Source organism: Panthera pardus, unplaced genomic scaffold (genome assembly GCF_024362965.1).
Source record: "Panthera pardus isolate Hobbes unplaced genomic scaffold, ASM2436296v1 HiC_scaffold_11, whole genome shotgun sequence".
In the NCBI taxonomy this organism is placed as follows: Eukaryota; Metazoa; Chordata; class Mammalia; order Carnivora; family Felidae; genus Panthera; species Panthera pardus.
This window is the reverse complement of record NW_026526666.1, coordinates 24,173,671-24,190,320: the sequence shown is the minus strand read 5'-3', so window position 1 is coordinate 24,190,320 and position 16,650 is coordinate 24,173,671. Positions and strand designations below refer to the sequence as shown.

Genomic DNA, 16,650 nt, shown 5'->3' with positions numbered 1-16,650 from the left:
AGAAGGAGAATGGGAAGGTTTCGGATTGCCTGAGGGCAAGCTGTCTCATAAACTTGGATTAGGGTGGTAGCAATGCATATTGAGCCATGTTCAATTTATCTGCTGGTTCAAATCTGATGGCCTTACTTGCCACTCAAGCTTTTGCCACTAGCTTGAAAAGAGACCTCAGTCCCTGATGCTGTTCTCACAACTGCTACCCCTGCCAGTTCTCACAGCTCCCTCAGCATGGGAGCTGGGCTTTGCCACAGCTGCCACTGTATCTATCAAAGTGACAGCCCCAGAAGTACCCATGTGCACACCTGACCAAGAGGCTCTAGCTTTTTCCTAGGTTCTGGGTTTAGATGTCACAACATCTCACAAGACACATCAAACAAGAAACAAGAAATGTCTCACAACATGCTGTGGGATTTGGCTTCCTTATTGGCAGCTGCCCTAAAGTGGGCAGGATACACAACCCAGGAGTGCAGAGGAAGGCAGAACCCCGGGTGTGAAATTTGACCAGTGAGAGACAGTAGACAGAAAGGAACCAGTAGGTACATCTCTCACCCTTCTCCTCTGAACTGTTGTGAGGCAGGATGATTTCACAAAGCACTCTCCATCCCACAGGACAGAGCAATTAGCTCCATTTCCTTGTGAAGCGGGAGCCAGCCTGGAATGTACCACACAGGATCTGCTTTCCCTTCTTCCTATCTAATTTCCCTTTTGCTCCCACCCTTCCTGCTCTGGGCTTGTATCCTTCATTAAGCATCTTCACATTACCTTTGACCCAGGCTCTGTTTTCTAAGCTAATACGCATTAAGAAAGAAATGGATTCAAGATCTATTAAAATCAGTTCAAGATCTGTTTAAGACCTGATATTGTCAGCGTTCCATATGGTTCAGTTTGGTGTATTTCTGATCTTTCTGACTGGGGTATCTTTCTAGTATGATGGGTGCTATATCTTATTCACCTCTGTTTTGGCTGGCAAGAGACTTTGCACATAGTAGGTGTTCCATAGATCTTCCTTTGCATGGAATTGGAGTAGGTTATCCATGTCCCAGAAAAGTAGGAAAGGCTGTGATCAGATACAGAAAACTTGAGCAGACCCTAACAATGCTACTGATTTGACACCAAACTGTGAAAACTTTTCTAAAGGCTGCTTCTTTTCTATGGTGTTCACAAAACAACAAATTCAAACCAGGTTGAAGAATGCATAAAAGATGACAATAAAAGCATGTGTATTCTTGGGTTAAACTGAAAAGGAAGGTTTGGTTCAGTATGGTTCTATTTCCAGGAGGAAACAAAGCTTTCTAAAAAAAATATGCACATGATAGGACCACATGGGTGGCTTAGTCGGTTAAGTGTCTGACTCTTGACTTTGGCTCAGGCCATGATCTCGCAGTTTGTACAATCAAGCTCTGCATAGGGTTCTGTGCTGACAGCACAAAGCCTGCTTGGGATTCTCTCTTTCCCTCTCTCTACCCCTTCCCTACACACACATGCTTGCTTTCTCTCTCTCAAAATAAACAAATGAACTTAAAAGAATATATTTAAAAAGTATGTACATGGTAGGGGTGCCTGGGTGGCTCAGTTGGTTAAGAAGTCGACTTCAGCTCAGGTCATGATCTCACAGTTCATGAGTTAGAGCTCCATGTTGGGCTCTGTGCTGACAGTTCAGAGCCTGGAGCCTGCTTCAGATTCTGTGTCTCCCTCTCTCTCTCTGCCCCTCCCCCATTCTCTCTCTCTCAAAAATAAATAAACATTAAAAAAATAAAATAAAAAATATGTACATGGTAAAGATGATATACTGGATATATATTAATTTTTAAAAATGTCATTTAGTTGAATTCAGCATATTTTAAGAATGTACCTAGGTTCTATTTTTTTTAACCATCCATATGGTCTTAAATGTTTATTTAGAATAGTAAAATACTGGGGCACCTGGGTGGCTCAGGTGGTTAAGCATCCTACTCTTGATCTCGGCTCAGGTCATGATCTCACAGTTTGTGAGTTCAAGCCCTGCATCAGGCTTTGCCCTGACAGCACACAGCCTGCTTCAGATTCTGTCTCTCTCTCTCTCTGCCCCTCCCCCACTTGCTCTCTCTCTCTGTCTCTCTAAATAAATAAATAAAGTTAAAAAAATAGAATAGGAAAACACAGTTGTAGCCTCTGGTGAAACAAATAATAATGATCCTTCCTCGTGCAAATTTTCATTCTGACACAGTTTCTCACTCTTTGCTTTTTCATGTTCTTGTACAAGTTGATCTGTCCTGCTGTTACACACGTGTCATTTCTGTTTTCAGATATAATAGTAAAGAGCTCATAACAGATTTCCTTGGTTCCCTATTGCGTAATTCGAAAATTAATGTACTATAAGGAGAGGAACTTCATGAATTTAAAGTATATTCATCATCACATTAAGTCATCTGCTGAACTTAAAACTCGTGCTAGAACAGCTGGTGTTATAGTTCAGATTTCTTACCGCCCATTATCAACACCCCCCAAAGAAATGTACACTGTAAGTGGTATAGTAAGTTTGGTTTGAATGGGTTTTTTTTGTTTGTTTGTTTGTTTGTTTTTGTTTGTTTGTTTGAATGTGGGATCTTCTACTGTAAAAAAAAGAAAATCTGTTTTAATCTCTTTTGAAGCATGCATTCATAAAAACAAAACTGACTCTACAAAGCGTTATTGGGTACCTATCAATGAGCTATGATGAATCATGCTGCCTAATGCGGCCCTCCAGGGGGATGTCCCCTCCAGGGGATAGCTCCTTCATGCGATATGCCCTGGGACGGTCCATATTTTAAGATTATAGAAAAGATTTTTTTTTTTAATTGACAGCATCTATAGATTGACCTTCTTGTTATGTAGATGGCTTTCCTGGGGAGAGATTCTATAGACTGGTTTGACCCAATGGAAAGCATAACTTTTTCTTTCTAATTTTTTTCTCTTCTTTTTATCCTCTCTTCCTTCCTTTCCTTTGTTGTTGCTGTTCTTTTTTTTTTTTTTTTGCTATGAGTACTTATGATATTAAATAAAACTGCTATTAAATAAATAGATACAGAATGTGAGAAATGTGAAAAATATCTTTAACTTGGTTGGTATGTTACTAATAGGAAGGCTTTGGACTTTTTAAAAGTAAAATTTGTTTATTTAAAAGTTAATGCTCATTACTGAAGAATATATTTATTTTAAAGTATTTTATTCTACAGAAAGGCAGAGAAGCAAGCAGCGTGATAAAGCCATTCATCATAGTCAGCTTAAAATTGGCAAAGCTCATGCCAAGCACAGGTTCTGTGGAAGATTTCATGGTCAATTAGGTAAATACACGTATAAAGTGGACCCAGCACTAAAGATCACGAAACCAATTACTGATCATGTTTAATTTCACCCCTTTAAGTCCCAGAAGTAATTTTTCCCTCGCAGTTTTAAGATATCCAAATAAAATGTACAATTTTTGAACACGATAGAAGGCTTTATAATATTTTATAATGCACAGTCATTAGTATATAAGCGTTGTTAGATTTAGCCTTCTACATTTCTGAGAGGTTTTCAAGAAACCCCAGCTGAAGCTATCTAGATTATTTTTCATGACAGCATGACGGACATAAGTATACAATTTTAAGTATGTATTTTTCTATTTGAAATACAAATTGGAGGCACATGGTTAGTTGTTTGCATTTGTGCAAGATTCAATTTATATTATAGAAAACCTGCTGACTAGTGTTCAATTCAGGAGCATTCTGTCCTACCATTTTATGCATGTCTGTATTCAAACTAGAATAGTATTAAACGAACCTTTTATATTTTAAATATTCAAGAGTTTTATATTCAAAATTTCTTCTCGCTGTCAAACTAGTTTGCCTAAAGGCAAGGTAAGATCCTGTTACACTCTCAAAGGTAGAATTAAATTTTATCATGGCATCCATCATAATATACAGTTTGCTTAATATGCAAATAAAGAGTATATGGATTCAAAGAATAAAGGATTTTTTAGGTACTGTGTGAAATCCAAGGGACCACTTTCATAGAACAGATTCCTTTTAAATTTACATTTCCATCATTTTAATGAAAACACAGGGTAAACAAATTATAATAGAAATGTTTTAAGTTACCATTTTCCATTCAATTTTACTTCTACTGTGTTATTTTTCATGGCAGCTCTTTATTTAAAACTAATAAAAATGGAAGAGGAGAAATAAAATAAATATATACTAAAGAAATCATTACCTCAGCCATTTTGGAGAGCTCCATCCAGTCATTTTTGCTGTAACTGCACATGATGCTAGCAATCACAATCTTTAAAACGAAAAGAGGGAAAGAATGTCAGTTCAAATGGTTATGCTTTTGTACACAAGGGTATATTGATATTTACATATATATGTTTACAATGGCAAACTATAGTCTAAAAATTAGTTTTGATCCACTGAAAGAAAAATTATTAAAAAACAACAGAGTCTTACAGTGAGGCAAAGAATGAGATTCTGGGCTTCGGACTTATGTTAGAGATTTTCTCATTTACTACCTCTGAATTCTTAATGTAAGTTACTTAACTTTTCTGGTCCTCCACATTCTTATTTTTAAAATGGAGAGAACAATGTGGACTTTGTCCACCTCAGAAAGTGATAGTGGGACTTACATACATTTGTGCATGTGAGAGGGTTGTCTATATCACACAATGACATAGAAATGTTTATTAATATAATTTCTGCTGTAGCTAAAAGTTTCAAGATACAGAAAAGAAATAAATTAGTGTTTTCTTCAATCATATCTTATTACAGCATGGATAATAATACCTTACATATTCACAGTGCACTATAAGTTTAAACTTTGTTAAATGCTGATTATTTGACTATTTACAATAATCCTATAATAGAGGGTACATAGAATGATAGCTACTAATATCTGCTCTGAAGCCAGAATATCCGCATTAGAACTCTGACTCTATCACTGACTGTGTGGCCCCAGGCAAGTTATTTAGTTTCTTCACTGGTTAAACATGGATAATAGTATGACTTACTTAGGAAAGAAATAATGGAAGTTGCTAAAACTTACATAGCTCTTATGATGCTGTAGGTACTGTTTAAATGGTTTTTACTTCATTCACTTAATTAATTGTTCCCAACGCTATTTTCCCCATTTTATAGAAGATGCTGAAGTACTGAGATGCACAAGTAGCACAGATAAGAGGGAGCAGAGCCAGGACTCAGACCCAGGCAGTTTGACTGGGAATCTGTGCTTTTAACCACTAGATTTTGCTGGCCCAAAGCAAGCATTCAATACATGTCATTAGTTTTTTTATTATTAACATTTAAAGACTGAGATTGAACCACAAAGAGTTTGTGCCAAGCCTAAAGTTGCAGAATCTAGAGGAAGAGTCCACTAAAACCACTAACTATGCTCTCACCACACTCAGCTTTCTTGTGTATGTCTAGAAAACAAAACAAAACAAAACAAATATATGTTGTAAATGCTTTCAACATTGACAGAAAGAGAAAATAAGTTGGGATCATACACCATGAAAACCACGGAGACAACAAGCCTGACTGTAACGCTGGGTTAATTTTTTTTCTCTCCTGATAGACTATAATCTCCATGGGAGCTGGGCCTGCTCTGTATCATTCATCATTTCACCTACAATAATCAGCATGGTGTTTGGCACACAATAAGACTGAGTGAATAAATGAATGAGGTCACCAAAAGTTTAGGAGCAGGGAGTTGCTTTATCAGCTCTTCCTTTTTTTTATTTGTTTTTTAAAATGTTTGCTTGTTTATTTTGAGAGAGAGAACAAGAGCTGCAGTGGAGGAGGGACAGAGAGAGAGACACAGAATCTGAAGCAGGCCCCAGGCTCCGAGCTGTCAGCACGGAGCCCAATGTGGGGCTTGAACCCATGAACCATGAGATCATCACCTGAGCTGAAGTCGGATGCTTAACAGACTGAGCCACCCAGGTGCCGCTATCAGTTTATCCCTTTAAGATTAAGCAGAAATGAGTATCTTGAGTCAGAGAAGGGAAAAAATAAACAACAGATGAAAAGTGTTGGCAAATAATTATCATGAGTCAGAGTGAAGAGTGAGCAAGGCTGATCTGGGTGTTGGTCTTGGTGATAGAAAAAAGGGTCAGATGTTGAAATGCACAGAACTTGTGAACTAGACAGAGCAATTGAGAAACAGGGATCAGAAGATCTGAGAGTTTGAATCAGATAAAGGTGGGACAATGATGAGAAATAAGATTGATTCCTCTTTAGAGAGAGAACAAAAGGAAGAAAGTAAATGATGAACAGAAGAGAAAAGTTAAGAATGCCTAATTATTTTGGGGTGAGTTCAGGAGTCAACATTTGTGTCCAGTGAGAATGCAGCTTTTAAGAATTTGGAGAAACAAATGTTAAGAATGACACATGGCCTTTTCTCTAGGGCTAAAAGAAAGGGAAAAGTCACATTCCATGCTTGCCCATTTGCTAGCTAAAAAAGGATCACCAGCATAACTTATGAACCTTCAGTAAGAGATGCTTTTTCTGCCCTTTTCATGTGATCTAAGATCAGCGATATTCTGCCCCCCTCCCTATTTTGAAAACTAACCAGTGAGAAATACCACAGTGTACACCTGATCTTCTAGGACGAGACTAATACCTCCTGGTGAGTATCCTCTGCATGAAAAAAAAAGGAGCCCATCTAAAAGGAAAATCAAATGGGCGCAGGTCAGACAGATTCCTATTGTCCTCGGTGGCTTCAAGGTAAGAAAAAAAAAAACCAAATTTTAAAAACAAAACAGTTAATAAAAAGAGTTTGGAAATGGGCAGAGCCCCCAGGCTTGTTGCTAAAACTTTAAAGGCAGGGTGAGATCCAAAGTTCAAAATGAAAAACAGATTTTAGCATTAGATACGAGTGCTTCTATGGTGAAAGTAATAAACAGTATACTAAGGTTTTTAGGGAGTTTTATTATTTAAATCAAGACAAGCAAAAAAAAAACCCAAAAAAACAAAAGCCAAACATGCCTCTAATTATGAAAAGTAATCCTCAGGTTCACATTCCTATAGAAATATGAAGCAGGTGCTAAATCAGCACAACATCCTCCTCTCCCATGGCCCTCCTAGGCAGCCGTGGAGGACAACAGGGAAGACCCTTATAGTGGGCAGGACTCAGCTAAGCAGATAGCCTGACCAAAGAAATCTGCTGCCAGGAAAATAATGTTTACCAGCACTGACTAGTAAATGACTAGTAAATAACCATGTTTACTAGCATTGACTAGTTATGCTCTCAACTAGTGTCTAACCTGGTTCCACTTTACTAAATGGCCATTTTAATTTTGACAAAGCTGTTATTGCTTCAAATATATATTGATTGTGTTGGGGTTGGTTAAAGTCATTTTTGCCCTATAGGTCCTGAGGATCATGAGAAGCCATGGTTGGGCTTGATGGAGAGAAATAAATATTACCCAGATAATTGTCCTGAACATCAAGAGCCCTGGTGCCACCAAATGCCTGGGGATGCAGTGACTTGGTATGATTTGGCATGGGCTGTCACTGGGGAAGGGTGACCACAGGTGGGAGAGAAACATTATGTTAAGCAGAGGTAGATTTTTGTGTGTGTGCTCTAAGCAGTCAAGCACTACCTTGTTCTTCTTTCCTCACTTTCTGAAACAGACTCTACGTTCTTGCCCAAAAAACAAAAATTATCTCTAACAGGGCTGATCATAGCAATCAGCCACTCTATTCCTGTGGAAGTCCTACACTGGAGCTGGGAAGATAACAATTCTTTTTCTCATTGGTCCCTAAACTGGAATGAAGTGTGTTGAGAGCTGCTGGTGACCCCCAACTGACTCTTCACTTAACCGATCTTGCCACCTCCACCCAAAGCTAGTTATGCTAGGGAAAAATAAAGCAGAGACAGGGAAGTAGAAAATGTGTAATGGGAAGAGACCTATGCTAGCCACTTTTAAGCTAGGTGTACCACTAACACATCTGTATGTGTGAACTAACACCACTTTATCTTAAGAAAATTCAAGTTGTATCCTGATATCTTTCACTTAGAGTCTTGACAATTATTACATTTAAAACTAAAATTGGCACTTTTGAAATAACTTCCTAAGCAATTTTTTAACAGTCAAGTAAATGTAAGGGAAAAAAATCTACATTATTTTTAAAATGCCAAATTGTCTTCATAGTCTAAATATTCTTAATCTAAAACCAACTGATATTTTGGGAAAATATGTGATGACATTCTACTTCAGGGGAATAAAAATGACCCAAAAATCATTTTATTCTTTATTAAAACATATTAGGATTTTTCAAAGAGTCTGGCTAAAAGATATTAACATTAAAAGGACACTGGGCATAATTTAATCTTTCTTTGATGATTAGAAAGCCTTTCCGTATTTTAGTGTGCTTGGTTTTTAGGCAAGCAAGAAAGGACAGGGCTTTGTTTTCTTCCCATGAAAAAAGAGAATTGATGGATATTTTATATTGTGAAACATCATGCTATATTACTAGAAATAAATATTCAGTGAAACATTTTCTTAAAGCCAGGGTAACTTTTGCCTATATTTCACTTAAATTAGGCCATTTCTAGTGCTCCATTTTTATAACTCATATTTTAAAAATCATTGGATAAATTTATACATAGGCAAATTTATACATAGCCAAATGCTATGTAGTGTTTGAACTACATCCTACATTTTATGACACACAGGCTAGTGGGAGAGTCAATGTCAGTCCATTAATAAGCAAATTGAGCATGTACTGTGTGCTTGCTACCAAATGACATAGAAAGGAGTTTAAGACATTGACTTAGAGTCTTTTCCATTGAACACTCAACTAATATTTATTTTTCTTTAAGTTTATTTATTTTGAGAGAGAGAGAGAGGGAGAGAGAGAGACAGAGAGAGAGAGAGAGAGAGAGAGAGAGAGAGAAAGCAAGGGGCAGAGAGAGAGAGGGAGAGAAAGAGAATCCTAAGCAGGCTCCTCACTGTTACTGCAAAGCCTGATGCAGGGCTCAAACCTACAAACCATGAGATGACCTGAGGCAAAGTCAGATGCCTAAATGACAGAGCCACCTAGGTATCCCCAACTGATATTTCTTGAGCACATACTATGTACCAGTAACTGTTCTAACTCAGAAGTGATTTAAAAAATGAAAGAAGTCCTTGCCTTCCTGTAGCTTACATTTTAGGGAGAGAAAATTATAACAAGTTAAAAAAATTATTAGGACTATTTACACATCAAGATTATTGTTAGAAAGGCATAATAGAGGACAGTAATGGAGAATCAGTGGGGTGCACAGTGCCTCCATCAGATGATGGTCAGTAAAAGGCTGTGTGAGTTGAGACATGATAGATAAGAAGGCCCCTTACACTGAAGAATGGGATGGGGAACTGGAAGACAACTGGCATTCTAAGTAGAAGAAAATACATGTGCAAAGACACTGAGGTGGGAATGAGCATGACATATTTAAGAAAAAGAGAAGGCCATGTGGATGGAGTTTCAGGATAGGGCAAGACGAATTTAAGAGAAAATGAGACAAACAGTCAGTGGCCATATCTCTATGAGCCGATCCCTGTGGGAATTGGGTTTTATTATAGGTGCAATGGAGACTAGTGAAAGGTTTAAAGGAGGGTGATAAAATAATCTGATCTGCATTTTAAAAAGATGTGTTTCACTAATTTATAGGGAAGGGAATGAAGGTGTTTCAGGATGAAAGCAGAGTCCAGTTAGATTGAAATAATGTGGCTTGCATATTACCCATGGGGATTCAGTGAAGTGGACAGTTCTGAGCTAGAACCAACAAGACTGGTCAGTAGTTAGATTCAGGAGATGAGAAAAAAGGAGAGATTGAGGCTGATCCCTAGATTATTGGCTTGAGCTACTAAGTGGAATGTAGACAGTTTACTGAGATGCAACAAGGCCTAGTCAAATAACTAGTGTGGGGTGGGGGGAGGTACTAAGAGGTTCCGTTTTCATATCTTACACATAAAATGTCTATTAAGCCTCTCTCATTAATGAGAACATAAACCACGTCACTGTATACATGAGTCTAGAACTCACTAAAGAGGTTAGAGATGAAGGCGTACATATTAGAAACTTTGAAATATAACAGTATTTAAAGCCACCTGGATAGGTGTCTTCAAAGGGAAGAGAATAAAATACAGAAAAAGGAAGGGCCTGGGATGCCATCTGAGAATGTGAGGTCACAAATGCTGAGAGGAAAGTGTTCCAGAAAGTAAAGACCAATCCACTCTGGTGAATACAACTAAGGGTTTGTGTAAGAGAATACAGAATTGTCCATGAGGTTTGGCAATACAGCAACCATTGGTAACCTTTACAAAAAATGGTTTCAGTAAAGCAGCAAGGACAGTAGTCAGACTGGAATAGTCTGAGTGAATAGAATATACAGAAGTGGAGAGAAGTGACACACAAATCTCTCCCAAGGTTTTGGTGAGCTAGCTAAAAGATAAATGGGGCAGCACATAAATGATTATGGGAGGTCTAAGGAGAGATGTTTTTTCTTAATGGGCCATATTTGAGTATTTTTTTATGCTGGTGGAAATAATCTGGAAAGGAGGAAAAAGCTATTGAGAAGGCAAGAGGTGATGACGAATCTTTCGCATAAGTAGAAGTAAACTTTGATAGGAGCAGAGGTACTGTTTCCAGTTTAATGGGGTGGAAGAAAAGAGTAGAGAGAGAAAAAATAGGTATGGATGCAATTGCATTTATAGACTTGGTGTGAAAAAGGTAAAATTATCCTTTCTGGTATGCACATTTTTCTTAAGTAGTAGATGAGGTCTTCCGACATGAAAGAATGGGGGACAGAGGCTTAGAAATATGAGGGAGAGGTGCACCTGGGCGGCTCAGTTGTTAAGCGTCCAACTTTGGCTCAGGTCATAATCTCACGGTTCATGAGTTCAAGCCCTGGGTCAGCCTTTGTGCTGACAGAACTTATTCCAAACAACAAAACAAAACAAAACAAAACAAAACAAAACAAAACAAAACAAAACAAAAAAACAGTGTTAAATGGCTTCTATTGTCATCCTCCCTAACTTTTAAATGAAAGAATCAAAATTCATGATTAAATTATTTTTTAAAATTACATTTCCTTTATGGAAAAACAAAAATGATTTTATTTAGCATTTTTTTTCAAACTGATTTACCATAAAGTTTGTACATTAGAAATTAAGGTGAAGAACAACTTAAAACATCTAATTGGTTACAAGCTGGCTATATTCCCAAATTCCCTTTAACTTAAAGTGTATGCTTAAAACACATGTCAGCAACACTGTTTTGGTATTCTGTAACTATATTATGAACTACATTGGAAATTCAGTCAACAATTCAGCTGCAAGACAACTTAAATTTTTTAGTAGGGAAAAACTGAAAAGTGACAAAGGTGAACAACTGTAAATTACAAGTAGCTGAGTTAGGTTTTGTCAAACAATTTAACAAAATTATCCCTAACACTACTGGGATTATATCAAGGAGGAAAAATAGCATGGGACATGTGATTTTCAAAGACATTTAAACCAAGAAAATACGTTTATTAAATATTAATTAACTGTACAGCATTCAAATTTTAAATGCTCTTTGTACTGTAGTAGAAATAAAGTGGAAGTGAGATTGGTACAATTTTCCTTAAATGTACACATTGAGAATAGCACATTAACAGTGAAACTTTCCTCATATTTTATATGATTATTGCTTATTTGATGTTTGCAGATGAGAATAATATTCTTAAAGTTGTCTTTTTATATTGTTTAAAAATTCATCATTTTCTTTGTTTATTTTGGGACTAACAAATGTGCTGTTTACACAACTATTCCTAACATAGAAAAGTCATATTGCAAGTTAAACAATATGCACATAGTTTCCATAGAAAATCAGACATTTTCCACTAAAACAGGAAAAAAATAAAACACTGCATACTATTCAGAAACTATAGTAATGGCTGCTTTTTCCTCTCCTTTTGATCACTTCTTTAAATATTTTATCTAGTTTCTGTCCCTATTCTGTCTAGGAAGTCATCTCCCCAAGGTCATCAGTGACCTTGGCAAATATATCAGATACTTTTCAGCCCGAATCTTTACCGGAACTCTCTTCAGCACTTAGACAGTGAGCTATCTCCAGCTTACTGAAACCCTCTTCCATATGAGCTTTGGAGGTACCTCTTTTTGTTACTTTCATTTTCATTGTTCCTTCTCAGGCTTTTCTACCTCTGACCACCTTTTACATGTTGATGTCCCCAGGGTCTACTCATGGTCCTCTTGGTATCACTTCATACAGATTTCCTTGGATATCACATTCACAACAATTTCAGATCATATCCGTATGTAGAAAAGTTATAAAGTGTATACCTCCAACCTATATCTTTCTCCTAAGTTCAAGAACAACATGTCCAACTGCCTTCTACCCCCTAGATTCAATTTGCTCAAGATCAAACTCTGCCCTGAATTTGTTCATTTCATGTTAAATACACTCCACCCTTTCATCCCAAGTTAGGAAACTAGATTTCCTTTCTTCCTTTCTCTCTCATCACCTACACCCAGTTATTCACCAAGTACTCTCTAGTCCACTGGTTCTTTGACTTGGCTAAGCATTGAAATCCCCTGAAGAGTAAGGAAAAAAAATAACCCTAAGGATTCTAGGATAATTTGTATGTAGTTAGGCCCAGGCATCAGGGTTTTTCAAAGATCTCCAGGTAATTCTAATGCACAGGAAAATTTGAAAAGCACTGTTCTAGTTTACTTCCTAATGATCCCTTCTAAGTATTCCTGATTATTCATCATGACTGTCTTAGTTAAGATCCTCACCACTGTTACCCTGGATTACTGGAGTAGCTTTCTTATTAGTCTCCCTCTCTCTCTTTGCAGCCTATGCCATCTGGCAGATCCTTCTAAAGAAACAAACCTGATCATACCACACTTCTTTTTCAAATCCAACTTCAGGATAAAATCTAATTCTGTAATAAGCTGTACAAGATCACAATGCTACTTTTGCTCCAACCACATTGAATTACTTTGCTTCCTGAATGTAACATGTATTCTGCATTCTCCTGGCCATATGTCTATTCCTTTTGTCTGAATGAATAAGGAATGGTCCCTGTGCTCTAGGAGCATATGGTATAATAAAGCAGACATATGTAAATTGATAGAAAAATAATTATAGTGTATGAACCAGGAAAAAATGACAGAAGAAAGGGAAGGGTGATTATTTGTACCTGTGTGAATCAGGGAAGATATCCTAGAAAAGCAACTCCTACTAGACTCTGAAGTCATGCTTGGGTGTTTATTAGACACTGATTAGAAATAAAAGAGGCAAGAGCACTCCAGGTGGAGTGAGCAGCAGAAGCAAAGGCACAGGATGCTGTGTTTGAGAAATATGCTCTGTTTAAGAAATCTCACGTAGTTCAGTTTAGTGTTGGGGAGAAATGAATGGATACATATCATGGGCAATGAAGCTGGGAGCATTGGTAGAAATCACGTTCATCCAGGCAGGGTCTGAAACTATGGTCCCTAACCAGTTGGGCAGTTGGATTAGAATTTTGGATTACTCTGTCCAGTAAATTCCTGCTCCTCATTTGGGCATTACCTTCACTAGGAACCCCTTCCTGTGTACTCTTCTCCCCTTGACTGGGTCAGGCACCCCTCTTCGGAGATCCTATGGCATCCTTTGCATTTCTCTGTTATAACATTATATTGTATTAAGCTGTTGTTTGTGTGTTTTTCAAAAGATGACTGAAGTTTGGGGGACAGGGCTTTTTTTCATAGGTATATCTCCAGTACCTAATATTATACCTTATACATAATTGGGATTCAATAATATTTGCTTCAAAGGAATGCTGGGACAGGTAGCTGAGGAAAGAAATTCCCAGTAATGTGCATTTTTATTACCAATCCCAGTATTTAAATGTAAGCAAATTTCTACATTCTAGAGAGAGAATTAGAAGGACAGATAGGTGGTATAAAGTAAGAGGTTCGAAAACCTCTCAGAATTTATTAAGTATACTTTATATCAAAGAACAGTAATCCATTAAATTTATGCATATATTTAAACTTACTGCACATTTTCACATGCACTATCTCATTTATTCCTTGTAATAATTATGAATTTGGAAAACTTTATACTGAGAATAATGAGTGTAGATCATTCATTTTACCAGGGTCAAGCTAATCAATAGCAGAAGCAAGGATTAAGTTCAGGTCTTTTGCCTCCAAGTTCCTCTCTACTACATTAAGATTTACCATATTGATTTCCTATCCTTTCAATTTACATTAGAGATTCCAACTGATTTTGCATCCTCAATCTTCTTGTGGTAGAGTGTTCGGGGAGTGGGGTGGGGGAAGTGTTCTTCTCCCTGTATTCATGCCCCTTTGCAATGTAAATGTGCAGCTACTCCCATCACATGGGGGATTTATTTACCCGCTACTGGAATGTGGACTGACTTTGTGACTTGTTTTCATCAACAGAACATGGCAAAAGGGATATTGTGCCAGTGTCCAACCAAGGCTTGAAGAAGTCTTGTCCTTTTTTGCCCACTCTGTTGAAATCCTGCCTGGCCATGTGATCAAGTTGGCATAGTCTGCTGTAGGATCAGAGCACATGGGATAAGGATGAGCCATCTAGGTGAAGCTACCTGAGACTAGCCAGCCCCAGCCCACCTGGAAATTGACTACAGAAAAAGTGGGATGAGCTGAGACAAGAAGAACCACCCAGCTTATCCCAGCCCAAATTGCTAACACGCAGAATTCTGAAATAAATTAATAGTTGTTCAAATCCACTAAATTCGGGGTGAAGCACATGCTGTGTACTTATGTGTGCCAAGCATTGTGCTAAGTATTTCACGTGTATATCTCTAATCTTTAGGACAACATAACAAAATAGAAATTACCAGCCCCATTCACAGATAGGGGAAAAACTTATTTTAAGAGGTTAAATAACTATTCATGGTTTTTCAGCTAATAAGAGTAAATACAAATCTTGAATTGTCTGGTTATAATATTTTTTTTCTCTGAATCATTTTTCTGTGTTCCTTAATCATACATTTATATAAGACTTTGTGGGTTTATTCCTATACATGGTAGATTTTATTCAATCCATGACAATTTTTATTACTTTCCTTCTCAGAGGTTAATGTCATTTTTATGTTCTTGGCCAATGGGTTATTTCACTGCAACTCCAAAACTACCATCTAAGCTAGAAAGGAAGATGGAAGTGCCTAAGAAATCAAAAAGTGAGGGAAGACCAAGTGAGCAAGACCTAATGAGTGTTCCACTGTTTTCTAACCACTTAAACATGTTAAGAAATGAAGATAGGGTAGTACAGGCTCTTTATAACCTGGCCCCAAATCCATTTTTTTTCCTGTATCTTGACACACCATAATGAACACCCTATCTATACTGCCCACCAGATATCCTTTTAGATTTCCATTCTTTTTCCCATGCTGGTCTCTCTTCTTAAGAGTACCACCCTATTCCTCTGACAGTATATCTCTTATTCACGCTTCAAGGTCTAACTCAGAGCTCATTCCTATCATACCACCCTCAATAAACTCAGAGATAGGATCACTGTTTTTATTGGGTATTAGGGTGTAGTTTACCTACTTCTATTTCAGTTCCTGTCACAGTGCATCACAGATGTGTATTTATTGATAATTACCACTGACTTCTCTTACTCCATTCCATGGGAAAATATAATTTTGATTCACTTTTGTTTTCTTTTTTGTAGGTTTATTTATTTATTTTGAGGCAGGAGAGGGAGTGAGAGGATCCCAAGCAGGCTCCGTGCTGTCAGCACAGAGCCTGACACAGGGCTCGAACCCATGAACCACAAAATCATGACCTGAGCCAAAATCAAGAGTAGGATGCGTAACCAACTGAGCGACCCAGGCACCCTTCACCTTTGTTTTCTTATCATTTGGTTCAGCATTGCATAGCACCTAATACACTTTAAAGTATCTATAGAAGGCAGTATGGTCTCATTATTTGATTATTAATTTTTAAAAACTTTCTGGTTCAGGGGCACCTGGGTGGTTCAGTCGGTTAAGCATCTGACTTTGGCTCGGGTCATGATCTCCCAGTTCATGGGTTCAAGCTCTGCATCAGGCTCTGTGATGAGAGCTCAGAGCCTGGAGACTGCTTTAGATTCTCTATCTCCCTATCTCTCTCTCTCTCTACCCCTCCCCTGCTCATGCTCTGTCTCTCTCTATCTCTCAAAAATAAATAAATGTTAAATTTAAAAAAAAAATTTCTGGTGCATCCCTATAAAGATTATTGTACTTGCTGTAATCATGGAGAAAAAGCACATATATGAAATTACCATGTCTACCATGTAATTTTATAACTATAAGCCATTTACTGTCTTCATAGCATGACTTTGGCACTACTTTAATCTAAGATGATTAGCTGGATTTAAGTTGTTCTATCACTGTTTACCCTTCACTGAGGTTGCAGTAAGTCAACTGAAACCATGAGATTTGAATTCATTGTACACAAAAAAAGGCATGTTTCTTACACAAAACCTGTGTATGAGATTTGATTTTGCTTTTACTTAAAGATCATGATACGTTGCCTATTTTAATGTGGTTCATTCAGAAATATTGCCTTTCAAACGCACATAACAGAGTTGACTTGAAAAATGTTATGAAGCATCTATATTCCAATTTTAAACTTTTTCTATTTAGAGGCTA

The 16,650-nt window shown here is 37.3% G+C and overlaps 1 protein-coding gene across 1 annotated transcript in view; it reads right to left on the bottom strand.

The window, feature by feature from the left end:
• Positions 1-16,650, bottom strand: part of DPYD (dihydropyrimidine dehydrogenase) — an 850,732-nt gene that overhangs the window by 278,479 nt on the left and 555,603 nt on the right. Inside the window, exon 15 of the mRNA XM_019457587.2 lies at positions 4,210-4,278. Coding sequence (XP_019313132.1) covers positions 4,210-4,278 — 69 coding nt within the window. The remainder of the gene's footprint in view (positions 1-4,209; positions 4,279-16,650) is intronic.